Genomic DNA, 26,603 nt, shown 5'->3' on the forward strand with positions numbered 1-26,603 from the left:
TAGCAAATTGAGGTGTCCATATAAAAATAAAAAGTGCAAAACAGAGCATTCTTTGATATTGATACAACCAAGCTTCATCTATGCAAGAATGGCTTTGTGGACAACTACTATGAATGGATATTTCATGGTGAAGATAGGATTTCTAGTGATTCGAGTCTGTTGTATAATGTATCATTTGTCGGTCAGCTTTCTGAATTTGAGTCAAATCCAACTTGGCAATATAATGAGATGGTTACCAATGCTGCTGGGCCAGAATTTCATTGGGAGAATATGGAGGAATTGCCTAACTTTGCGGCGCAAAAGTTGTTTGACATGTTAAGTGTCGCTAACACTGAAATGTGGCTTGGGTGCAGAACTCATTCACAACTATCTGTAGTGGCACAATTGTTACATATGAAGTCGAAGCACCGCTTCTTAGAAAGGTGTTTCAATGATTTTGTTCAGTTAATGAAAGAATTGTTGCCAGACGATAATTCTTTGGTGGATAGTTTTTACCATACAAAGAAATTAGTTCATGGTTTAGGACTACCTGTGGAAAAGATTGATTGTTGTCGGAATAACTATATGATATATTGGGGCATCGACTCTGACTTAAGAGTTTGTAAGTTCTATAATCTTGCTAGATTCCAAAGGCGGGGTCAGGGGATTAGGAGAGTACAAAGAGAGAAGGCCTTCAAGAAGATATATTACTTCCCTTTGATTTCTCGTCTTCAAAGGCTATACGCATCTAATGCAAGAGTTAAACACATGAGATCGCATGCTGAGCATCAATCTCAAGATGATGTAATGACTCATCCGTCAAACTCTAAAGCATGGGAACACTTTGATAATCAGCATCCTATATATGTTTGCTTCTGAGATCAGAAATGTGAGATTGGGGCTCTGTATGGATGGGTTTCAACTGTTTGGTCAATCAGGACAATAATATTCGCCATGGCCTATGATTGTAACACCCTATAATCAATGTGTATGAAAGAGGAGTACATGTTTTTGTCCATAATTGTACATGGCCCAACTAATCCAAAGTATAAAATAGATGTGTTTTTACAGTCTTTGGTTGTCGAATTGAAAGATTTAGGAGAGTTGAGGGTTGAAACATTCAATATTTCGGCAAATCAAAATTTCTTACTTCGAGCAGCTTTGCTTTGGACAATTAGTGATTTTCCCGCACTAGCAATGTTATCTAGCTGGAGTACTGCTAGCAAACTTGTTTGTCCCCATTACAAGGAGTATAATAGTGCTTTTACATTGAAAAATGGAGGAAATCAATGTTGGTTTGAGTGTCACCATAAATTTTTACCAGATGACCACCCCTAGAGGTGGAATCGATAATGGTTTAGAAAAAACATGATTGTTTATGATCTCCCACCACCTGTGAAGTCAGGAGCACAAATATTGGAGGAAATTGAAGATTTGGTTCTGATGAAAGTGACAGATTTAGGTGCAAAAGAGGTAAATGGTCGATTTGGGCGTAATAGTGGATGGAAAAAACGTAGTATCTTCTGAGATTTGCCATATTGCAGTACACTTCTTATCCATCACAACCTCGATGTGATGCAAACAGAAAAGAATGTATTCGAAAATATCTTCAACACTATGATAAACATTGAGGGGAATCAAAGGATAATGCCAAAGCTAGAGCGGATATGAAAGAAATCTGTCGTCACCCAAAACTTGAACAAAATGCAGTTACAGGGAAGCATCCAAAGGCTTGTTATGCATTAGATAAGTCACAAAAACAAGTATTGTGTGAGTGGGTTCGAACATTGAGATTTCCGGATGGATATATATCAAACATAGCATGATGTGTCGACATGAATAAATACAGATTGTTTGGCATGAAAAGCCATGATTGCCATGTTTTCATGCAAAGATTGATACTTGTAGCATTCTGGGAACTATTGCCAAGAAGAGTTTAGGAAGCAATAACAAAGTTGAGTATATTTTTCAAGGAATTGACCACAACTGTTATTCGGATAGATGATATGGACCGATTAGCACGAGAAATTCCGTAATCTTATGCAAATTGGAGCATATATTTCCACTTGGATTCTTTGATTCTATGGAGCATCTATCTATTCATCTGCTAATATGAATGTCAGATTGTAGGACCAGTACAATATAGATGACTGTATCCATTTGAAAAGTGAATCATTTTTATCATATTATAATGTCCTATAAAATGAATTATAAATTGAATTCTAGACACAATTAGATATATACCCTTTAAGTTGAGCAGTCATTATTAAAATTAGACTAATGTTTATGCAATTAGTAGACCGTTAATAATCTTTAATTAATTTGTTCCAAGCATCATTCGTGCCATATATCGGTGCCTTATTCAAAAACTATACCATCCATACGAAGCTTAAAAAATTCTTAAATGAACAAAAAAAAATCTTCATCTATAATTTATCTCCAAAAGTTAAAAAATAAAACTGGTATAGACTCCATTGATTAATCCATCTGAGGACCAAATCAAAAATAGAGTTCCACTTTATTCATTTTTCTTTCTAGTGAAAAATACCCTTATTTTCATAAAAAATTATTTTTTATTGATTTCATCCATAATATGAATTGAACTCATAAATGAATCTAGCAAGTCAATCCCAAAATTATATCTCCATTAATGAAGTCAGGAGTAAATCCGTTTGCCAAGCAAGTGGAAAGCCAATACCGATACCAACTAAACTGAGCTTTGAGATAAATTTTTTTTTTTTTTTTTTTTTGGAGAAAAAAAAAATACAAGGGTTTTTTTTTTTTTTTTGAGAATAGATAGATTGAGGGATTTGAATCCCTAAAATACAAGGTTTTTAATTGCATGAACTTTAACACATTCAATGAGTTCCAAAAATCCTTAATCTAAATATAAATAAAAACTTAATCTTGTTCTAGAGGTGCCTCCTGTCCAGTGACATTTAGTTTCGCTTTTCCAACTGGAGTAGCGTGTCACAATCAAGACCTGCGTGAACTACAAACCTAAGTAGGCTGCAACTGAACCAAGATCAGTTCAAGCAGCAATATCAAACACACCCTCAGCTCCTTTTGATAAGCCATAATAGAACACAGTGTAATCTAATTAAATAGGTTACCGCTTATTTAGTGGAGCCTTAGGACATTGAACTTCCAATAATACTTTTTCAAGATTGATGATTACAGGAATTAGACTCCTAAGCATCCATACTTAAATCAAGGTAACAGCATCCCAGGATCAATCTGATACTAGATCCTACAATTTTCAACTCATAGTTCATCTTTTACCAAAAATGGTACTGTACTACATTTTTAAAATGGCAATTTAACTATCAAGGAACATCTCATCTCGAAACCTTGGTATACAATGAGTAATCAAAAACAAAAAATTGAATTGCACTGACCACCAAAAAGAAACAAAGAAATGAACTAGGACACCATGAATACTAAAGGAGAGTCTGCAATAATTGGTCCCAATTCAGCACGCACAACCGCCTCTTTGCTCAGTTTCGGAAACTGCCTCAGGGATGCCTTGGAAGTATCTGCAGTTAAAATCAAGACAATGCAGTTCAAAAAGTTTGTTAAATATGCTTCACTGGTCAGTCATTTACATTTTAGAATCAAGTACAAGGATTCATGTGATACATATATAAAAACAACAAGAAAGAAAAGGGGATAAAACCAAAAGTTCATATCTATAAATCCAAAAAAACTGAGAGAATTCATATGTCGTTGAAACTTACATGCCATATCATATACCACAGTGAAACACATATTGCATTAATATGGTGTCAAGAATACAAAAGATACAAACATATCTATGATAAACAAACATAATCTCCAAACATCTCAAGCATGTACTGCCAATTAATAGCAAAAAATCAGCAATTGAAAGCATGTGTAAAAGAAATTCTACATTTTCTGAACTGAAAATATTAACTCAAATCTGCCCAACTGTGGTTACAAGTCCAAGACTTGTACTAAGTGATGGCCCCAATCAAACCACTTTTTGTATTGGTCCTTATTGTAATGGGTACTGAATAGTTTTAACTTTACATTTAGTCACTTAAAACGTTGTGATATCAGGAAAATCATAAGCAGAATTTTAAAAAGTGGTTTTGAGTTCCTAAAACTCAGAGATTGTAAGAGTTCTCTCTTAACGAGCTCTAGGAAATTACAGATTCCCTCTAAGTCTGACACCATAGAAAGAAGGACGAAAACTCCTTCTACAACACCCATTCTCACACCAGATCTCCCTAATTGAAAGACCCATAACTAGATCTAAAATTGGGACAATAACATTTGGTATCAGAGCCAAAAGTTATAGGTGACTATTCAATAACAACTTGATAGAATTCGGACATTATTCCTAGAGGAACAAGCTGCCAACAAAGTCCGACATGAAGAACTAGAATCGAAATTAGATGCCCTCACCCGTGTTTTTCTGATTCAAAACAAACATCAAGAATGGAAGGGAGCAGCCATAGTCAAGCACCAAAAGTGAAAGGTCCAGTAGATTCAGCCGGTCTAGAAACTCCTAGGGGCGCCACCGTCGTTTCAAAATTCCCAAAGTTGGATTTTCTTGGACCACCAATAAGGAGTGATACCTTATGAAAGTTGGCAAAATTGAAACAACCTAGAACTGCCGCAGAGCGAATAGTTTTCCAACGACCTTTTCAAGTTTTAATAGCTGTTTGTATAGCAGATAAAGCAGAGCAAAAGAAAGAAATAATCGAACAAAATCAATTGTTAGCACAACTAGAGAGTCTTGCTTGTAATTTGGCAGCCTCTAGACAGGAAGGGATTGGAGAAAAGCAATTTGAGAATGACGTAAAGGAAACATTTGAGGAGCTATTTGATCCAGGAATATTAATTAAATATAGAAGCACAATAAACAGCTCCTTATCTGTAGCAATAATGAAGGATGATAAGGAGTTTGTTTGCATCACATTTTTACAAGTTGAAGATTGCATGTCATCCATCCTTTGCGCTTGAGGACAAGCGCCTTTTCGAGGGGGAGTGTAATGTTATGGAGCTGCTGTACTTAGCTTAGGTTTACTGCTGTATTTAGGGTGTTATTATTTAGTTATTCAGTTTTTATCATGTTATTACTGGGGTGGTTAAGCAAGTTATTTCCTGTAATGGGTAGTTATTGTAGTGGGTAGTGATTAGCTTTACATTTAGTTGTTTAAAAGGATGTGATATCAGGAATTGTAAGCAGAATTTTAAGAAAAAGTCTTGAGTTCCTAAAACTCAGAGATTGTAAGAGTTCTCGCGTAACAAGCTCTAGGAGATTGCAGATTCTCTCTAAGTCTGTTTAGCTAGAAGGAAGAAAACTCCTAAGACGCCCCATCTCAAACGGGATCCCCCTAATTCAAAGACCCATAACTAGGTCAAAATTGGGGACTATAACAATGTGGTATTTGTTCAATGAGGGATTCTTAACAGAACCCTAATATATTTACAATAGAACCCTAATGTATATGAACAAAAGGGCTAATATGCACAAAAAGGGACCAGCTTTCCGAGAAACTCATCCCTAAGTCGGTTAAGGCCGATAGGCCATGAGGGAGCTAAGCGCACACTTCCTCAATTCCTTGGGCCATCTAGTTGAGCCCACAATGGGAATAGGGTCTTCTACTTCTCTAATACACTCCCCAATGAAATGGGCCAAATTACCAATGGGCCCACTATGTGGCATTGGGCCAATGTCAACAGTTCAACAGTTTAGACTAGAATATGAACAAAAAAACCTGAAGGGCCTGATTGCTATATTATCATTTAGAACTATGACTATAGTTACTATTATTTATCAATTTTAACTTACATGTCCTGTTCATGCTCATTAGCTAGAGCAGTTTTGGCAATACACAAGAATGCAGGATCAACATTGTAATCTTCTTTTGCTGATGTCTCGTAGTAAGGGATGTTTCCTTTTGAAGCACACCAGTCCTTTGCTTTCTTTTCAGAAACCTGCATAGCCATAAATTAGAACAAGACTTAATGAACAAAGATAATTAGCTTAGTGTATATCCTTACCACTCGACTATTTCCACCATCAATATCAATCTTGTTTCCAAGCAATATAAATGGAAATGTCTTTGGATCTGGTGGGTTTGCCTGGAACCAACAGCAACAAAAACCACGTTTTACTGTTGAGATTATTCAAGAAAGAACAAAAATAACAAGAAAGACAAAGAAGATGACATATCCATGAAAAATGAATAAACCAAGTATACAGATGCAGACAGTCAACCTCGAAAGAGCAGGCTATTATACATGGCCATTAAATTATCAGAACCGGCTGAAACTAAATCCTAGTCAACACATAGCTTAAGCTGCCTATTCAATAGAGGAGAACTATGTAACCCAGAATTGTCATGCGCTCTGCTAATGATCCAAGCTAGCATTAAACATAATCTTGGACAAATAGTTGTTAAAGGCACAAGGCGCACTAAGGCGGTTCCTGGAGCCTAGGCGCAATGCAAGGCGAAGGCGCGCGTCTGAGCGAGGTGAGGCGCAAAAATAAAGAAAAAATTTGAAAAATATAAAATAATTCTAAAATTGAACAAAAAATTCATATTAATAATATAAAACATATAAATTCTTAATTCACACTATATAATACTTGGAATTTCTAAATATAATTGAAAGTAATGCATAATAAGATGTTAAGAATTGTAACCATAGCTTTAAATAAATAAAAATTTCAGCAGCCTTAAACTAAAAGTAATAACCATTGCCTCAATTCAGCAACACAAATAAGCAAAAAATTCGGCAGCACAACAGCTTATAGTTGAAGCTATTGGACTTGAAAGAGAAGGGAGTAAAAGCTGATTGTTGAATCAAATTAAGAGGGAAATTGAGAAAAAGTCAAGAGAATAGTTGAGAAACATATCTTTCCTTTATGTTAATTAATTGCTGAATTAGAGGAGAAGACTCTTTGTGAAGGCTTTAATTGATTTAAATCATCTAATTGGGGGCTTTCTTTGATTGTTGATGAACTGGTGTAGAGGAGTTTGATGTAGAGTGGATCTATGTTTTTTCTTCTGCAAATCTACCAATATCTTCTATTTCTCTTACTTTTCTTTTTATTAATAGAAGTCTATATAAACAGAACCACATATATTAAAAAGAACCCTAAAAAATCTGTTGAAAGACAAAAGGTGCGCTTTTTTTGTGCTTTGCGCCCTCGCCTAGGAAAGGGCTTTTCCCAGAGGCACGCACCTCAGTAAGGTCGCCTGCCTTTCAGCTCTTGAGGCTCCATGACCTGCGCCTTGAGTCAGGCGCGCGTTTCACAACTATGCTTGGACATCATATGGTCAGTGTCATCTCAAGTAAAGTATCTTTGTTCTATAAACTAAACACAATTCGGTTGATCTCTAAAGTCCAATATATGTACAGCTCGTATTCTCATGCAATCATTCCGTAGAAGCTACTTATCCTTTCCCAATACTTGCCAAAAATAACAAAAGTTGTTTTGACACATTAACCCTGTCTCATCATAATAATATGTATTTACAACTGTATGCTTTTCATAAATTAGCTGCTGTCAAGTGTACTTAAGAAAGTTTTCAAGAAGAACAAGGACAAACACCAAAAAGTTAAAATTAAACCAAGTTTCAATGACGATCATCCATCCCCTGCTTGTTTATCCAAAAAAAGTTTCAATGACGATCATCCATCCCCTGCTTGTTTATCCCAAAAAAAAATTAAAAGGGAAAAAGAAAGACTTCATTGTTTTTTCCCTCTCCTGTTCCCTAACCTGTGGTCAAAAAGTTTTCAGTCAAAGTACCAGCAGGCCTATTCCAATCGATAAATATGGATACACATAATGCACGTGTACATTTAGAACTGCAGTAACTTGATGAAGTAACAATTTAGTCCTTATATAGATATTCCATCTATCAGATTAAAATGATATGAAAAGAAGATCAAGTTTTCCATGTCTGTCGAAATCTGAAAACTTTCAGATAAAGTAATCGGTTTCAGTTGTGTCATGTGTAACCTTACCTGTTCAGAGAACAAACTGCATTTGTATATCAATGTTTTGACACTAGGATTGATCCAAGAGTGTCACTCCAGCTATGACACCATCATATTCTACGATATTGCTCCAAAAAGATATAGCAGCCTCCAAATTGATCAGTAGAAGTTTCACTAGATTCAAACACAATGGTCCCAAATTCCATATAAACAAAACTGTTTCACCGCATCCTAGAGACCTCTATAATGTAGCCAACTACATGATTCAAATGCATACTTGAAAGGAAAAATCATCCCTCACTGAACCCAATAGCACTCTATATTGTTGCTAACCATACAATTCCAAAACACATGAAAGAAAGATAAAGTAGTTTAACATGAAACTCAAATTAAACCCAGCACCAGTCCCAAAAATCAAATGTTGCATTATAATATGACAGTTAAAGAACCATGCAAAAAAAACAGGGAAGTAAATTTCAATTTATTGCCTTCATACTCTACCTGTGACTCCAATTAACAAAAAACCAAAGGTCATCAATGGACTTAAAGTGGCCTGTGCCTAGTACTCTAGTTCTAGATGGCATTTTAACAATGCTAATGCTAACTTTGATTGAAAACCAAACCAAAATTGCTCCTAGGTTTATCTTTTCTTGGCTGCATAATAATGTAAGCAAGAATGTTTGATTGGAAACCAAATTAGTAATTTTGGTTAACAAATTTTCAAATCAAACTAAACTATTTTCTCAGAAAACAAACAAAATATTACAAATAGATTCAGAATCTAATTCGATTCACAACATCCATTCAGCTTACAAAAATGATATTCTATATAATATCAAACTAACTTATAGTTAAGAGTTAAGATTTGATTTAAGTATGGGTTAACAAGGGGCAACTAATAACTTTGGCATTTTATCATAAATTGGTAAATTGAAAATTCCTCACCCACCAAGTAAAACCAATGGTTTCTTGTTCACAACCAGATAAAGATAAACTTACATTAAATAGCATTACTTCATGGTATGCCTTCATCACACATATCCATTTAACAGGTTATTGTCTTTCACATTAATTCAATTCTTTCATAAGCTTGTTTGGTAGGACATTTAAACATGTGGAATCCATTTGCAAATGAATTTCCATTTTGCCATAATAAGTTTAAAATATAAAACTTAATTGAATTTCATATATATTGCATGTGAAATAAATTTATCATTCAATTTAATATGAGAGAGAGAGAGAGAGAGAGAGAGAGAGAGAGATAAAGAAATGGAGGAGCTAGAGGAGAGAAAAAGAGGAGAGAGAGGAAAATGGGCATTGTGGTCTAAAATTTTAGTTGCATATTGAAATTTTTTATGCAAATTGATTTAGTTATGTTTAATTACACAAAATTGAATTCGTCTAATTGAATTGCACATTTTTTAACATAACAAAAATTGGGAATTCAACTGAATTTCACAAAATTTATACTGAACGAGGGGACAAAGAAGAAAGAGTACCCTTTTCTATTATAGTAAGGTTGATTGTTTTTCACTTGTAGTAGGATTATTTCTGTTGTTTCTCATACAACGTAATGTACTGTCAGTTATGAGCCTGCATTTTATCTGAAGTCCATTTGACAAAAGGTATTAAAACTTCATGTCAAAAGTGAAGACTGAAAGAAAGTGCTAAGCTAAGAGCTACAATAGTAGGGAAGAACAAATAAATAAATATTCATGCTTGCCACTACCACCACCATGATTCACTAGTGATTCCCAACAACCATCACAAGCACAATTCTAATAAAACAAAACAGATCACAAAATGAAAATTTTCCATTATTTGATTTTGATGATATTGGTTTTTAAGCTCATACCAAACGTACTACCATCCTTTTTCACAAACACATGCTATACTTTAAAATTCAGTTAAGACAATTATATCCACAAACCAAAAACACACTCCTGTAAAATTTCAGCCCCATTTTTAACATACTAAATCAAAAATCAATTTCAAGAAGCACCAATCACAATTCTTGAAACAGTTCTTTTGGGATTAAGTGCAGGTTTGATAACATTGGTCTTTAAGCTCATACCAAACATAATTCACTACAAACTATGCCATCCTTCTTCACAAAATGCTATACTTTAAAATTTAGCTATTTACAATTATATCCACATACTCAAAAACATACTCCTGTAACATTTCAGCCCCATTTTAAACATATTAAATCAAATTATGTAATCAATTTCAAGAATCTCCAATAGCAATTCTTGAACAGTTTTTTGGAATTAAGTGCAGATTTGCGATGAATATCAAATTCATGTGAGGTTGACTCAGAGAAAATGTGATCCAAGTTTAATGGAACAAAACAATGGCATCAAGAATTTAAATTTATTTGCAGGAATTTCGACACTCTAATATTCTAATGAAGAATGGTTGACAAGTGCCAAGCCTCAAATTTTTGAACAATGTTCAAAAAAAGACATGATTTAAAAAAGAAACACTAATTGCAACAACTCCTAGGATTACATATAGATGCGACCAGTCCCTAGCTTATGACAAAACCAAGAGTATATAGCAAGTTTTCCTTACTTCTCAGGGAAAGCTTTTTGTTTCCTTAAATGAAATCAAATGAACCAAGAATTGTTCAGTTTGGCTTACAATTCCAGTATCCAGCATGCCTCCATCATGAAATATTAATTACTTCTTAAAAATGAAGTCATATTCTAACATTTGCAAGAATGAGAGGAAATGACACAAAAACAAGCTCATACTGATGTCAACTTCAATAAGACTAAAGGCACAAACAAAATTTACGAAAGCAAATTAAAAAACAAGCTAGATCATAGGAAGAAACAATATATATGACTTTTCTAGTTTACTCTTTTAATATAACTTTGTCTGATAAAGCCCCCAATGCGATGGAAATTAAGTTCTCTAAGAGGGTCAAGATGATGGCTAACTTGCTAGCCAAAAATTTAGCAGAATATATAAGAGCTAAATGATTGAATCCAAGTCCATCAAAGTTATGAGTAAATAGTAAGGGCATAACAAAGCAGTCTCCAGTGTACAGAAACCAGAGCCCAAAGCTCAAATTCTCAGCATGTAGCCTCCACCACCATTTATGTAAGTGCTTTGTACATCATGATTTTAAATCATTGTGGAAAAATCATAGATAAGGAACACTATTAAAAACAAGCGAAGAAAAGCAACAAATAACCTGCTTAAGAAATTCCTCATGCCAATTTTCAAGAGCATCAAATGATCGCATCACATTAACATCATAAACTAGAACACAGCAATCTGCCCCTCTATAGAATGCAACTCCAAGACTCTGAAATCTTTCTTGCCCAGCTGTGTCCCAAATCTAAATAGGTGAAATTTCAGCAAAACACAAAACATATTTACAAAAACTCCAAAACCAAATTACATAAAACATAGAAGAACCACTTGAACTAGAAAACCTACTTGCAGGGTGACAAGCCTGTCATCAATTTGTAGTTCTTTGGTGACAAAATCAGCACCAATGGTTGCTTTGTATTGCTGACTGAACTTCTTATGTACATATCTATATAAGCAATTAAGGAGCGAAAGAAATGCTACAGCAAATTTTGTTCATAATAGCTATTTATTTTGGGGGGTGGGACTAAAGCATAAAATTATGTCGCATAAAAATTTTGCTTGAATTAATTGTGTTCTCCAAATTATCATTCATTCCAGCTAATTGATTACAAGAAAAGTAAAATACAGGATTTCCAATCCTAGCAAGAAAAGGAGGGAAACCGATAATTATAAATAAATGCGGAAAATAATTAACAAACAAAATATCCAGATTAACAACAAATCATTTTCAAAAATCAAAAGAAATACAAAAATTAAAGATTTTCGAGAAAAATGCATAAAGCAAATTAATTAAAAGAAACCACAGAACAAACTACTTGTCCCTGGAAAAGGATACTGATTCATCAAAGACGTCTTGCCAACCCTGACATTCATCAAAAAAATAAAAATAAACAAACAATTTAGGTTGTTGCAACAATTGCTTCTGCCGAGACAAATACACCGAAATGAAATGCGGGAAACAAAACCCTAGAAATCGTACCCGCTATCGCCGAGAACGATCACCTTCAGCAAGGTACGCCTACGCACTGACATGGCGCTATATTACTTCGAATTATGCAACAGATTGCCGACAATAGAGCTGTTCAATTCAAACTCAAAAATATATAAATTAAAAAAGAAAGAAGAAATAAAAGCTTTCTTTTTCAATTTCTTTCACTGTTCATAACTTTTTATGAATAAGAAACCACATGGAGAAAAACAGAGATGGAGAGGACAGAGAAGGAGAAAGAGAGAAAAAAAAAAAAAAAAAGAGGAAGAAAAAAGGGGCGCCAATATCGATCTGCCTTTTTTGTTTACTTTCTTTTTTTTAACGAAAAAAATATTTTCAATTGGAGTTTTTCGTTTTTTCTAGCGTTTGCCGGCAAATTAATTAATTTACCTAATAATTAATTAAGTTGCCTCGAGCTCGTGCGTCTTGCAATTTTTTTAGGTAGGGACCACTGGTGATGACGTGTAATGGAGTGAGGCAAATGGTGGGCCCGTTGGTTGGTTAAGCACAAAGGATATATTCAGTAAAATTATCTGTTACGTGTTTTATGCCATATTCAGCAACAATGTTTAAAGTAACATTGCCATGTTTGACAGCAGTGTTTAAAGTAGTGTTTGGGTCAAAATTTTATCTTAATTAATTATAAAATTTGGTAATATAATATTTATCCTAGCGTTTAGAATTTGAGACATATTTCATGAAAAGCGTTTAAAATTTGAAACATGTTTCATAAAACATTATCTTTATTATTATTTAGTGTTTTATAATTTTTTTATGACACTTATACCTATCACTTATCTTTATCTTATTTCATGCTTTTATATCATTTTTTGTCATTTTATATTAAACAGCTAATCAAATAGTTATTTGTATCGAACACTTTTGTTCTAAACTGAACAACTAACTACTAACCGCTAACATATCTAACAGTTAACCACTAGTAACCACTAGTAAAACAGTCGACCGTTATTAAAACAACTAACAGCTATTAAAATAGCTAAAATTGTCTAACAGGCGCTTGGTAGAATTTAGTTATTTGAGTAATTTTTCATAAAATATTAAAAAGCTAAACATTACAAGAGTTGATCTTTGATAAGATATTATTTTAACCTCTAAAAACTTGTTCAAATGTTATATTATAGATAAATTGTAGTAGTGGTCACTTAAATTTACATTTAGTTTCATAAGGTCATAATTTTAATTTGTCACTTTTTAGTCACTAAACTTTGATGATTGTTTCAACAAGAGGTACTCACTGGAATACCATCATCGGAAATTCTAAATTGGAAATAAAAAAATTATTTTAAAAAATTCATGTTTCTCCTAATATATTAATTTGGAATCTACCTATTAATTTATTTAACAAATAGCGTCATTTACATTAAATAAGTTTAAAAAAATAAAAGAGAGAAAAATTTTTTCTCTATCATTTAGATTATTTAGTATTATTTCCTTTTCTTTTTTATACTCCTTTGTATTCATGATTTTATTTTGTGATATATGTAATTTTTAATGTCATATTAATATTTTGATTACCGGATTCTAATAAGTGATCTCCTGTTGAAAAAAAATTAAAGTGGAGTGACTAAAGAATGACAAATTGAAATTATGTGACCTAAATAAAACTAAGTGTAAAATTAGGTGACCATTTGTATAATTTACCCGCTATATTACCAAACACTATAAAAAAATAGCGTTTAAAAGTTACTCAAAAAGCTATTGCTGAGCACAACCAAATTAACAATGACTAGTTATAAATTTGGTATCTCAACTTATCAAAATTTTCTATTTTTGGTGTCTCGATAAAAAACAATTGCAAATAGGTATTTAAACCGTTGAAAAATTTTCAATCAAGTGTCTTCAGCTTACGTGGCTCGCTGGAATTACAAATAAGAAATGTGATGTTGTGCCACGATGGAATGTTTGTTGAGATATCAACTAATGATTTGTCAAATCAGTCTTAAGCAAATCAACAACTTTATCAAAGCAAATACGTTGTCTCTCACTCTATCCACGACTGTTGTCACTTCATCTTTCCTCCAAACCCTAAAACGCTTCATCAAGAAGTCATGGGAGATCCGATCCTCTTTAGATAGAATCTTATTTCTCTTTCTTTTTTTATTCAAATCTCAAATATGTCTCCTCCTACACGGAGAAGTACTAGTATGGCTTGTAAACATAGAATCCTAAGATATTGATTACTCTGGTTAAGCGTGGTTAGGCATGGCCATTATTCCGGAACCGCCTCTTTCGGTTCCAAAAAATTTGGAACCAGAACCGAACCAAAAATTTTCGGTTCCGATTCTGGTTTGGAATCGAACAGTTCCGGTTCCGGTTCCGGTTCCTTAACGGTTCCAAAACTGACGGTTCCGTACGGTTCTCCGACCAGTTTTCCGACGAATCGCATACTTTTAAATTTTAAATTTTGAAGACCGGTTTTCAAATTTTAAAAATTTGTGAAAATTATTTCTAAAAAAAATACACTTAAAAAATTAAAAAATGCTTTAATTAAAATTTTTTTTTGAAAGACTTGAACTTAATTATTTTTTTTAAAAAAAGTCTTCAACTGAATTTATTTTTTGTTTAAAAAAGTTGGAACATAATTTTTTTTTTTAAAAAAAAAGGGCTTCAACTTAATTTAAAAAAAAAAAAAATTAAGTTGCCTACGTATCTTCTTGGGGTTTAGAGGAATCAAAGTCCACGTAGTTCTTACTTTCCTTGTACCAATTTCACCCCTTTTAGCTTATTCGCTATTTTCACCACTGGTTGATGTTCCTATTGAGGACCCATCATAAAGATCATATAAATCTTCATTTTCTTTTAGATTTTCTTGTGCTATTAATTCGGCCTTGCTCCAATCATCCACGCATGATTGTGCTTCTAGTGAATCGGGTGTCATACGAGATCTTGTTTCATCAAGTATGTTTCCTGCTTGACTAAAAGCTTGTTCAACCGCAATAGTGGAGACCGGAGCTGCTAAAACTTGTTTTGCAATTAAAGAAAGTATTAGAAAGATATTTGCGTGACGACTCCACCAATCTAAAATTGGAAAATTATTATCTGCATAATTATTACCAAACTCAAAAGAAGTGGTTAGATAATTATCAAATTCAGAAAAAGAACCGGGTTCCCTTTGTCTTTTTTGTCTTTGTAGTAAAACCCGTTCAGCAACACCAACACTACTTACCCTTTGAGTTGGAAATTGTTGAATATTAAATTGAGAAGAATTAGAAGTAGATGAACTAGAAAATTGAACAAATTCATTATATAATTCTATAATATTTTGTCTAACTTCATGCAATACTACATTTATATTAACACTATCATCTATATTAAGATTTAATAATTCATAATAAGTAGTCAAATATTCATATAAAATATCAATTTTATATCTATGATCAAATACAATAGCAACAAGATAAAGGGGTGGTATATTTTTAAAATAAGATAACCATTTTTTTTTTCATTGAAAAAACACAATCTTTTAATATAAAATCATTTTCAAATTCTTGGAGTGTACTAACAATATTAATACACATAGGTAAAAATAAATGAGATGTGGGATAATAAACCCCACTAAATTTATAGGTAGCATTTTAAAATATCTAAAATTTTTGCACAAATATCCCAATTTTGTGGATATAAATTAATTTCTTCAATATTATTAGTAACAAAAATGCACAATAATTCTTTATAAGAAAAAGAGTCGTTTAATAATTCATAGGTTGAATTCCAACGAGTTGGGACATCCCTTGGAAAACGTTTTGGTCTTTTATTATTTTCCTTATAAAATTTAGCCCAACTTTTCATTACTTGGGGATGTCCCCATAAATATAAAATAGCTTTTCTAATTGGAGAAATATAAGATTCAAGAATTTTTAAACCATCTTGTACACATAAATTTAAAACATGGCAAGCACATCTTATATGAAAAAATTTTTCACCAATATTTGGTTCACAAATATTTTTAAGTTCAATAATTGATTTAGTATTAGCATAAGCATTATTAAATGAAATTGAAAAGATTTTCTTTGTCAACTTATATTCATTTAAAATTGAAACAATTATTCTATGAATATTATTTGCAGTATGTTTATCATCAAAAGCACGAAATGCAATAATTCTTTTTTGAATTTTTCAATCATTATCAATCCAACGACATGTAATGCCCATATAAGAATACATTTGCCAATGATCACTCCAAATATCACAACAAATTGAAACACGAATTTTCAGTTCAGAAAATAAAAGCTCTAACTCTTTTTTTCCTTTTTTCTATAAAGAAATAATAGTTCATTTTACAATCTTTCTTGGCACTCTTTTAGCAGAAGGATTTAAAACTTTTTGACAATATTGATTAAAACCTACTTTTTCACCAAAACTAAAAGATAAATGTTTCATAGAAATCATTTTTACTAATTCTTCTTTTTGTGTTTTTTCAGAATATTGAAATAAAGAAAGGTTAGAAGATGCGTACCCGGAAATTTGTGTTTGAGACCAATCAACTCCTATTTTTGTTGGATGTTTTGTCTCCAAATGCTTCCAAAATGATCCATAGCCGCCTGATTATTTAAATTTATAAGATTTTCCACAATAATTGCAAATTACATCGAACATTTTGTCACCTTTGAATTTTTTCGTGAAATGAATGGCGAATATGTTGGAACTCTGTCTTGCTCTTCGAAGAAGTTGTGTACCTTTCTCTTGCTCTTCCTCTTCCTCTTCCTTTTGTTGTAATTGCTCATTATTAAATTCAGATTCTTGAGTTGAAATTTCCATATTTTCATTTGGATATCCCTCAAAATTAAATCAGTTGGGAGTCAAATCGAAGATGTCTTTTGTAGGGATAGATGAATATTGTGTTTCTCCAATCTTTCCCTTGCCCTTAGCAGAATTTGAGTTTCCTCCACTTGCCATTATATGAAAATAATATATAATTTGGAAAATTGAATAAAAAAAATTAGAGAGAATAATTAGAGATTGGAATTAGAGATTGGAATTTCAATAAATTAATTCACAATAAATTGAGAATGAAAATTAGAGAGATTGTAGAGTAGAGAAGAATGATATAGAGTAGAGTGTAGTAGAGTGTAGAGAGAATAGAGATTTTTGTGTGAGGAAATTGTAAATGGAATGGAATGAGGTATTTATAATAAATCCAAAAAATCATTTTTCCACAAATACCTTAAAACTAGCCGTTATGCAGCCGTTTATAGTTGTTGGGAGGGGTAATTAAGAGATTTCACAACAAAATTAAAAAAAAAAGCTGCTGACAGTTTGTAACAGCTAGAACCGCCGGTTCAAACCGGTTCGAACTGGGCAGTTCTAATCGCTTGGAAAATCGGCGGTTCCATTCGGTTCCGACCGATTTTTGGAACTGCCGGTTTGCGGTTCCCAGGATACTGGAACCGAAACCGAACCGTATACTTCCGGTTCTGATTTCAGTTCGGACCGATTTTTCGATTCGGACTGATTCCGGTTCCGGTTTGGATCGGTTCCGAACCACCGGTTCCGGTTCTGAGAATCGTAATTGTGAACCCCTCCCCAAAATGCCATAGGCATGTGAATGCATGTGACATAAAGGAAGAAATGCACGTGAATGTATGAGTCGCCACCTTGTTTAATTGTTTTAGGGTAAACTAGGAAAAACCCTAAGTGACTCCAATTTTAATTAACCTAGTTACTAGATTAATTAGCCCAATGTCTAAGGCAAGGTCTTCGAACCCGAGGTGGATCCCGAGACTATGTCATGCTGATGAAACTAACCTAAGAATGAATGTTTTGCAAGGAAGATGAAATAATTTAGACCCATGAAAAAGATGTTTATGTGATTCGACTTGCCGCCCGGGGTTAGATCCCGAACGTGCCTACGTACTTCCGTTTGAATGGAAGATCAAAGTCAACGTAGTTCGATAGGCCTCTTTTAGAGGGCTTTGAATGGGATGCTTTATGCATGAGTGTGTGTATGCTTTGTGCATTTTGTTCAGGCATTGTGCCAAAGAATTGATTGTTTTAGGCATTTTGCCAAAAAGTTTTGATTGGACTTATTTGTGTGCCAGAAAAATGTTGATTGGACTTATTTGTGTGCCAGAAAAATGTTGATTGGACTTATTTGTTTGCCAAAAAAAAAATGAATTAAGGCTTTTAGCCAAAACATTTTGTGATTTAGGCAATTTAATTGCCGAAAAAATTGATTTTAAAGGCTTTTAGCCAAAATGTGTTGATTTGAAAGCTTTTAGCAAAAAGTGCCGATTTAGGCAAGATGTTGCCAAAATTGATTGATGATTTATTTAGGCGACTGTCGCCAAAAATTGAATGATTTAAAGCTTTAAAGCCAAAAAGATTGATTTAGTTTTAAGGCATTTTGCCAAAACTTTGATTTAAGCGTTTTATTGCTAAAAAATAACTGATCTTACTTATTGGCAATTTGTTTACCAAAAGTAATTAATCAAACTGCAATGTAGGCAATTTAATGCCAAAAGAACGTGAATAATTTAGGCTACTTAGTCACAATTATTGATGAACTGGACTTAAGCCGAAAATTGTTCGAAATAAAGGCAATCATACCATAGCCATTAATAGACTAGATATTTTAAGCCAATATTGTCGGATTTAGGCTTTAATACCACGATTATTAATTAACCTGGCATTTAGCTTAATCATACTTTAATTGAGGCAATTTACTTGCCTATATGATGACATGAATGCATTTATGCAGTTGTAGAATTAAAAGGAGTAGAAGAGAAGCATGCATGAAGTGCTAAAATTAAATAGGCAGAGTTTTGTTTACGTACCTGATTTAATCGTCGACCGCTTCTTAACTCCAGGTTAAGCTCCTCGTTAAGGGAATTAATTTTAATTTAATTTTAAGTGACCAAATATCACAACAATAAAATGAAATTAAAATTAAAAAAAATGCAAGAAAGCAGTAAAGAATCGCAAAGAGCGTAGGGAGAAGGAGCGTCCGTCAACACAGACTGAGTGAGGAAAAAAGGAGGCCCGAGGCCTGTATTTATAGGCGCAAAACGGACTGTTTCCGGTGGCTGGGTCGCCGGATGGACCGCCGGCTCGGCGGCCCGCCCGGCGGCCGGGCCGCCGGCTGAGCCGCCGGATCGGCGGCCCTCCCGGCGGCCGGGCCGCCGGGCCGCCGGCTGGGCCGCCGGATCGGCGGCCCTCCCGGCGGCCGGGCCGCCGGGTCTCAGCGGTCGGGCCGCCGGGTCTCGGCGGCCCGCCCGGCGGCCGGGCCGCCGGTTCGTCGGCGGCCTGCCCGGCGGCTGGGCCGCCGGGATGGGCCGCCGGCTCGGCGGCTGGGCCGCCGACTCGGCGGCCTTCCCGCAGCCAAGCGCCGGTCTTTCGGCGGCTGGGCCGCCGGCTCGGTGGCTGGCTCCGGTGGCTGAGCCACCGGGGCAGGCAGGTTTATTCCGGGGGCTTTTCCGGGAGTTCCGGACCTCCAAAAAATATTCCGAGACCAGTTCCGAGATCCTCGTAATTTTCCGGACGTTTCAAGTACCATATTGGCATATTTCCGATGAACTTTCCGAAAGGCCTCCGGTCCGGCCGGACTGTTCGCAGTCCGGAAGAAAACAGGCTTTTGAGCCTCAAAATTTGAGTGTTCACAGTAATATGGCCACCCCTAAGCGTGGTGGCCACTTCGGGAATAACAGTTTGGAGGCCTTTACTCTCCCTCTTAGAATGACTTTTGTTACTATTGTTTCTTAGGTTCATAGAAAGTTTCAATTTTTGGTATAATATAAATATATTTTGATTGGGGTTTTAAAGTTCTTAGTTGTGTGTTCCTTTTTGGATTTTTATGTGTAGTTAAAATTTTATTGCTATCTTTCTAGGTTCTTTTTTATTTGCTTGGTACTAAACTATTTGAAATTTTGTACTAATTGTTTTATTTTGTTGAAAATTGATTCTTTGCAATTATTTATTAGGATAATGATAATTCCAAAGCTTAAACTTTCACATTTTTTTTATTTGAGTGCTTGACCAGAAAATATTTTCAGTTGAATGTCCAAACATTTTAAAACAAACAATTAAGTGTTTATTGTTGGTTTTGTTCATCGAATTACTGACTTCGTAGATGTGGGTCATAGTTTGAGAGAATTAGTGACGTTTTATAACGAAAAAGGATATGCTAGGGAGTATTCTTTAGTTAAAAAATATTCAAAAATGTTTTACAACACTAATATTAAGTAAAGTCAAAACACTCAACAAATTCAATTCATTGATGGCCATTAAAGAATTTAAATTGAAGGCCAAGATTTCAAAGCAAGTTGCAGATTAAAGAAAGAGACAAAATCAAAATCAAATACGGTCAAGGTCAAAGGATATAAGAGAAGAGATAAAGATTGCCCCTTTCTCGAATGTAAAAAGCAACCATGAATGTACATAGAAGAAGTACAAACACGAAAACTCTAAAAAGATTCCTGGATCTTGAACTTTTTGATGTTGTTGCTTAAAGAAAAGAGAAGAGAAAGAATAACAACACCGGTAATTACGTGGTTCAATAATTGAGGCCTATGTGCACGGAATATTTTATGATTTATAAATTTTCACTCACACCAGTACATGAGTGAACACACACACACACACACATGTACACAATTATATACAGAGTCCATAGATTATGATGCGGAAATAGTTGCTAGAGAGTGATTTGCTTTCTGATATGATGGAGCAACAATTCACTTCAAGTTGACACTCATAGCCATTGTATTTTTTAAATAAAAAATAAACTACAAAAGAAAACATAGAACATAATATCAGAAATTAGCAAGCTAAGCAAAAAGAAATCTAATTCTATGAAGCATCAAAATTATTAACAAAGTCCAAAGGAAAGGTATACTTTTTTCCAGTGCAAGGGCTCCATTATCAGCATGTTCAAAAATAATCATCCAAAGTCGATTAAATAAATCAAGTGTAGCAAAATAACCCATATTATCAAATCATTAAACAAATCCAAAAGCCCTAGTATTGATAAGGAGGTCGCAAAGTGAGAGAGGATGAAGAGTAGATGAAGAAATCAATCTCAAAAAGGGACTTGGTTCATTTTGAGGCAACAATTAATGAAGGACAATTCTAGAATTTCATTAATTCATCCATGTGGGGTGCATTTGGCTAAGCTTTTTAGTCCATGTTGATTGCACATAAGTTAATATGGGGCCCACATCTACGAAGTCAGCAATCCGGTAGCAAAACTAGTAATAGACACTTGATTGGTTGTTTTAAAATGTCTAGACACTCGATTGAAAATTTTTTCAGATAGGCACCCATACAGAAAAAAATGTATAAGTTTGGGCATTGAAATTATCATTATCCCTTATTTATTTAGTCAAAGTTCTATTTTTTTTGGATGAGGAATTTGAGTTGAAAGAAAATGAGGTATATTTTATGATTGGTTGTTGATAAATTGTTAAGTTGGAGAAGATGAGTCTATCAAATGCAATTAGTTCCAAATCTTAAATTTTTAGACTAGACTATATCAAGAATAAGAAATGGGTTTTTGAGTTAAGATAGTAATGATCTTGTTGATAATGATATCGAAGTATTTTAATAAAGGGTTAAACATAATTGATGATGAAGAAGAGTGGTGGTTTTGTTGTGGTGATTTGTTAGTAGTGATGGTAGTGGCTTAGACATGGGACCAACATATGTTAATGAATTGAAAATTATAATTTTGTCCCTATAGTTTGCTATAAATAATAACTTTTTCCTTGTATTTTTAAAAATACATTACGATATCCCTAATGTTTTCCCCATTACATTAGTTTATCCTTCCATCTAGTTTACTCCATTTTAGCCATTAAAAACATAAGAAAAGACAATATTAGCCCTCAGCACACACAGATTTTTCGCTCTCTCTCTCCATCTCGGTTGAGTGACCTTGCCTCTCTCTTCCCTCCTCGATTTTGGCCACCAAACTGATGAAGGAAGGAGGTGGTTGACTCATCTTATGCTCCTAGTCAAGTTTTCGGCCTCCTCTCATGTGAAAGAGCCTCTGTTGACGTGAATCAGAGATGTTTTCCTTGACAGCTCTTGTTCATCGATTTCTAGTGATTCACACCGTTTCCGGCAGTTCCAGCGTTAGGGGCAAGCACCTGTCGATTCCCCACCCTCGTGTGACCATTTTCCCTTCACCAGTTCCGGCTATGGAGCCTGGATGGCAAAACCACCATATGTGATTGCTGATATACTTAAACAATACCTCTTAAGGGTGTTTTGGGGAGAATTTATGTTCTCTCTCATCTGACTAACACTTTCTACATTGATTTCCACTAAAAAATGAACAAATTTGGACGGAAGGATAAAATAATGTAAAAGAATTAAACATTAGGGATATATGTGGGTCCCGAATATATATGGCACAACCCTAGAGGGGGGTGAATTGGGTTTTCTAAAAACTGAAATAAATTTTAGAAATTCTAAAATAAAAAATAGAATTCTAAGTGCAGCGGAAAACACACGGAACCTTGTGAGAATAGAATATGGATTAGAATATCCTCACAATGTTCTAATTATAAAAGATAGAAAGTCTGTGCGAAGTGCAGCTATTGATTAGAACAGCTTCTCACTGACTTATATACTATCAGAACTTCTTTATGAAGGAAAGTTATAGAAATTGGAACTTCCTCATAAATTTTGAGAAAACATATAAAGCTATGTGAAAGACAGTTATTAAATTCAGAACTTCTTCATAGAGCCTTAATCAAATATTAAAGTAACTTTATGATGGAAAGTTATCAGGATTAGAACATCCTCATAAAGTCTAGAAAATAAAATAGAAACCCAAACAGTGAATTATACTGGGAATATAACAATAATTAGAACATTGTATATTCACTATATTAGAATACCAGAGTTCTAATGTTCAGGATAGATAAGACTTATTGCCGTTTTAGAACATCTGAATTATTAACAATTTCAGCGTTTCTAAAAATTAAACAAGAGTGTAAAAGAGACAGTATCAACCAAACTTCAGAAATAAGGAGATCAACACCGAGAGTTATAATGGTTCGGCACTAACTCGCCTACATCCACTCCCCAAGACGCATCTTGAGATCCTCAACTAAGTTATCTCTTTTAAAAGGTAAGAGACAAACCAACAGTACAAGGCAATAGATCAACACCTAGATCTACCCTTTTGTCCCACTAGATTTTCCAAAGGTTTTAGTTAACCTCAACCCTTTCTGTTTTTGGCAGAGTACAGAAAACTCGATTCAAGACATTACTATCCCACACATGGAGAAGGTCGCTTGATAACCTCTATCTCAATAGCTTCTAACCTAAGCTATTACACACAAAAGTTTAACAAATAAAGAGCCTGTCTACTATAGATTACACAATCTAAATAGACAGAAAGAAACGCCCATATAAGCACAGGAAAAACAATTTTATCAGATTAGAAGATCGATTAGAACACAGAATTGTTTTTCAAAAGCAATTGTAAAAATTCTTTTCACTTTAAATATTGAAAACGTTAAGAGTAGAGATGAAAAGAAAATGGGGGTAGAGAGTAAGTTTTGAGAGATAAGGATTCGTTCAATGAGAGAGTACTCTTAAAACAAAAACTCTTACTTCACCAAATGTTTGAGGCATGAACGTTCCTTTATATAGGAAGCGAAGAAGCTGTCGCCTTTTGGAAAGAGATTGAAACCAGAATATCTTCTTTCCTTATTTAGAAGATATGAAAATCTTTGTTACCAAAAATTATTTTATCCCTTTTTGGTAAGAAAATAAAACCCGATTTTCACTTTTCTTTAGAAAAGATTTTCGACAGCGTTTATTTTGGGAAGGATATTTTTGTGGAAGGATATTCTTACTAAAACCGAAGAGATTCTCTTTCGTTTTTAAGGAAGGAAAATAACTTTAAGTGTATTAGATCTTTCAAAAATATATTTCCGAAAAGAGAGTGATTTGTATTACCAAAAACATTAAGAGAAGAAATCTCTTTAGTTTTAGGAAAATAAATCTTTTCGATTTAAAGGAATATTTTCGAAAATAAAATATTTGAAGAAAACTGATTTTCCGAAAAATATTTTTGAGAGAGAAAAAGATTTTTGTGCTCATATATGGATTTTCTCTCTATCCTACAAAGTTTCCTAAATACCTAGCTACTAGGTTCTTCGAAATCTTCACACTCGATGTAGGATTTGCCTTGTACGATTTCTTTCCATGGAAATTCTGCATAAAATAAACTCAGCACACATAACATAATTTTAAATTTATTTATTTTGAATTAATCATCAAAATCCAAGACTTAGAAATTGACCCTTGAGCCAACAATATAATAGTGTATTTTTAAAAATACAAAGACAAAGTTATTGTTTATGGCAAACTATAGGGACAAAATTATAATTTTCTCCATATCATTATTATTATTCAAGAAATTACAAAAACAAAGCATGAGGTAGCAATAGTAATGTTAAACACAACTTTTTAATTGATGGCTACAGAGAAAGAAAATGATTTTGGGTTTGTGTTTCCTTTGTTTTTTTCTGCAATATCAAAATTAGAGTTTTTTCGTTTTATTCAAGAAAGGAAAGAGACAAGGAATTGTTTGGATGGATTTTGTTATATAGTTTAACACATGAATCTAACCTGGCATATCCACTGCCTAATCAGCGTATTTTAAAATATCTAGTTAGCCCCACTTTCCTATTTGTTATTCTGGCAAGCCATATAATTTTGAGACAATCAAGTGAAAATTTTTTAACAGTTTAAACACCTGATTGCAAATTTATAATTTATAATTAACCCAACTCTTTTAGGGTTGGATTCAAGGCTTTTACTACTATATAAATATATCAATTTATATATGGCCGAATACATCATTTGCCCCTGTACTTGTGCAAAAAAGTCTTTTAGCCACCTCAACTTTCAAAATGACCTTTTGGCCTCCCCACACTTTTTTTTTTGTAATTTATGCACACCTGTGCAAAGAGATGTAGCTTGAGAGCGCGCTATGACGTGGAAAAAGACCAACAAAAGTAGCCAAATAGTTGCCACGCTAGACGCCATGTAGGAAGAGTCAGTCTCCCTCCCTTGTCTTTGTTCTCAGTTTTCTTATTTCCTAAATCGCCAAAACCAGTGAGAGAAAGAAAGCTTTTACATCTAAGTAAGAAATCCTGCTCCATTTTAGATTAGGTAAGAAAGCTTTTTTTGCTATTTCCATTTTTGGTTAAGTAAGAAAGTCAGAGAAAGCTTCTTCCTTGAAGCGCTAGTCCTCCATTGAAGGTAATCTAAAGCTGAGGAAGTGAAGCGCACCCACTGAAAGAGACCCACAAAGTTAAGTCCTTTACTTTTGAAGCCTATTTTAGACGTTTCCATTATTTTTGACTTTTTTTTTTCAAAAGCGTGGTTATTACAGTATCGAGGTTTAACTTTATAGTGATTTATCGGACCATATATGGTTTTTTCAAAAATATGCTCAAGATTTAGGGTTTTTTCACAAGCACAGTGATAAATTTATTTGTTGTTGAAAAAGTGTAGAATATTTTATTGAAAGTTGAACTTTTTATGTTTTGTTTGTTTCTTTATCACTAAGATTCCTTATTTTTGTTCATTTCTTTATTAGTATCTACAATGGGTAATAAATTGATCAATCTGAGATGGCATCATGGTGGGTATTTTGAGTTAGAGCCACGAACTAGGTATTTAGGTGGTCATGTGACTATAAAAAAAATATGGGTAATGACTGCTTATCAGTGCCTGATATTGTTCAAATAGTAAGACATATGGGGTATAGCAATGTGTTCAAGGTACACACTAATTGGTTGGTTACTGGGAAAACTGAAGTTATAATTGCATCATATAGTGATGAATATATTTTAATGATGTGTCAATTTGCTATAAATGGTGACACTCTGGACTTGTATGTAGAGCATGACATTGATATAACTGAGGTTATTAATGATATCCCAGCCCTTGAGAATGTGGTAAATGAGGGAGTAAATGAAGTGGATGGGATAGGTGAGCTAGGAACCAATGTTGAAAGTGGCAATAATAGTTGTGGGGCTGTCTTGAGAAGGGGTGATCTGTAAGATGAGGAAATAGGGGTTGGGGCAAATATGCAAGAAAGAAATAGTGCAGCGTTCAGTGTGCAAAGAGAGAATGTTGGAGGGGCATAACAAAATAAGGTAAAAAGGGAAAATGTGGGGCTACCAACAGAACAAAACCAAATAAGAAAGCTTTTCAAAACATTAACTTTGTTAATTGACATGCAGAATCAGGTAAATCATCTATAAAAACGAAACCAAATTGTAACTCCTACATTTTCTTCACATTAAAGTGCGATGCATTTTTTTTCAAACAATGATAAATAATTTTGGAAATAGTACCCTATATCCATTTTTCACTATTCCATTGGAATTCCCATAAAAGCAAAAATTAGACACAATGAACATTCAAAGTCCTATGAATCAATAGGGGTACAGTTGGGGCTCAAAATACTTGCCAACAAAATCTTAGGTACAAAAGTTTTTAAAAAGTGCAGTATGATGTCTAGCAAGTTCAGTACTCCGGATAGCTTAGAAAAAAGCTTTTGCAT

The 26,603-nt window shown here is 33.9% G+C and overlaps 1 protein-coding gene across 1 annotated transcript; it reads right to left on the reverse strand.

Annotated features, from left to right (window-relative positions):
• Window positions 1–3,118: 3,118 nt before the first annotated feature.
• On the reverse strand, window positions 3,119–12,337 carry LOC105635928 (ras-related protein Rab7). Its single transcript, XM_012219067.4, has 7 exons — window positions 12,044–12,337; window positions 11,900–11,926; window positions 11,410–11,509; window positions 11,162–11,308; window positions 6,013–6,093; window positions 5,801–5,946; window positions 3,119–3,515 (listed from the first exon to the last, which is right to left on the reverse strand). Exons 1-7 carry the CDS (start codon window positions 12,094–12,096, stop codon window positions 3,452–3,454), a joined length of 618 nt encoding a protein of 205 aa, XP_012074457.1. The 5' UTR covers window positions 12,097–12,337; the 3' UTR covers window positions 3,119–3,451.
• Window positions 12,338–26,603: the final 14,266 nt, after the last annotated feature.

This window comes from Jatropha curcas, chromosome 9, assembly GCF_041381405.1.
Source record: "Jatropha curcas cultivar XTBG-Jc1 chromosome 9, XTBG_Jcur_1.0, whole genome shotgun sequence".
Classification (NCBI taxonomy): Eukaryota; Viridiplantae; Streptophyta; class Magnoliopsida; order Malpighiales; family Euphorbiaceae; genus Jatropha; species Jatropha curcas.

Coding starts and splice junctions, on each gene's coding strand:
- LOC105635928 (XM_012219067.4), bottom strand. CDS start 12,096: ATGTCAGTGCGTAGGCGTACCTTGCTGAAGGTGATCGTTCTCGGCGAT. Junction 11,927..12,043: donor ATCGTTCTCGGCGATAGCGG/GTACGATTTCTA, acceptor GATGAATGTCAG/GGTTGGCAAGACGTCTTTGA. Junction 11,309..11,409: donor ACAGGCTTGTCACCCTGCAA/GTAGGTTTTCTA, acceptor TCACCTATTTAG/ATTTGGGACACAGCTGGGCA.